At 53.2% G+C, this 1,232-nt stretch overlaps 1 protein-coding gene across 1 annotated transcript in view; it reads right to left on the bottom strand.

Annotated features, from left to right (window-relative positions):
• Positions 1–973: 973 nt before the first annotated feature.
• Positions 974–1,232, bottom strand: part of RNF24 (ring finger protein 24) — a 9,263-nt gene continuing 9,004 nt past the window's right edge. The window contains exon 4 of the mRNA XM_010148235.1: positions 974–1,057. Coding sequence (XP_010146537.1) covers positions 974–1,057 — 84 coding nt within the window. The remainder of the gene's footprint in view (positions 1,058–1,232) is intronic.

Genomic DNA, 1,232 nt, shown 5'->3' with positions numbered 1-1,232 from the left:
CCCGGCCCCCCCCGCCGCGGGCGAAGGGCCCGGGGCCACGCGCCACCTCCGACCCCGTGTCACCCGCCCCGAGGTTTTAATTCGCCGTGTGGGTGCCTGAACGTTGTAACAGGACGTTGGGTTTTCTGGGGGTGTATAGGCATGGATTTGTGCCTGTGTGTCACCTATCATATACCTGATGTATATATGCTTATAAAATAGCTGTAAAAATGTATACACGTACACAAAAATAGATAAAATACATCTGTACGCGAGAAGATGTGAACAGTTTGGGCATTTTGTAAGTGCATAACCTATATAATGCATATATACACGTGTATATTGCCCTTATATAGCATCACAGAACAGTTTGGGCTGGAAGGGACCTTAAAGACCATCCAGTTCCAACCCCCCTGCCATGGGCAGGGACACCTTCCACTAGACCAGGTTGCTCAAAGCCTCATCCAGCCTGGCCTTGAACACTTCCAGGGATGGGGCATCCACAGCTTCTCTGGGCAACCTGTGCCAGTGCCTCAACACCCTCTCCGGGAAGAGCTTCTTCCCGATATCTAATCTAAACCTCCCCACTTTCAATTTAAACCCGTTACCCCTTGTCCTGTCACTACATGCCCTTGTAAAAGGTCCCCCCCAGCTCCCTTGTAGCCCCTTCAGGTACTGGAAGGTGCTGTAATATATATATATATAACATATATACACACATAATGCATGTAAGATGCATCGTGTTTCACGCTGTTACAAAACACACGCATGCAGAATTCACAGACATCTATGTTTTTCACGGTGTCATAGGCCGGAAGGCACCAGGAGGATCTCGCCACGGGGCGACCTCCAAGTTAAGCCTCGTATCCAAGAGCTTTGTCCGAACGCTTCGGGACTATCAGCAGCCTCGGGGCCACACCCGCTTCCCCGGGGACCTCGTTGCAGGGGCCCGCGCGCGGGTTTCACAAATACACGTTAGCACACGCGTGTGCACTTACTTTCTGTGGAAGGCATGTTTACAGGGACAGATGCCCAGCTCGTCCTTGGGCCTGAACTCCTCCAAGCACACGGCGCAGATCTGAGGAGAGAGGCATGGGGGGGCGAGCAGTCAGCACCTGGGCAGCAAAGTAACACCCCCCCCAAACTCCCCCAACCCTCCCCCTGAGCGATGCCCTCAGTTCCCATTTCTCCCTGGCACTCGCCTCGCCCCTGCCTTTGGTTGGGGAAAAACGAGGGGAATTTGGCTTCTGATG

This window comes from Eurypyga helias, unplaced genomic scaffold (assembly GCF_000690775.1).
Source record: "Eurypyga helias isolate BGI_N326 unplaced genomic scaffold, ASM69077v1 scaffold19313, whole genome shotgun sequence".
Classification (NCBI taxonomy): Eukaryota; Metazoa; Chordata; class Aves; order Eurypygiformes; family Eurypygidae; genus Eurypyga; species Eurypyga helias.
The sequence above is the reverse complement of the archived record's forward strand: the minus strand, read 5'-3'. Positions and strand labels throughout refer to the sequence as shown.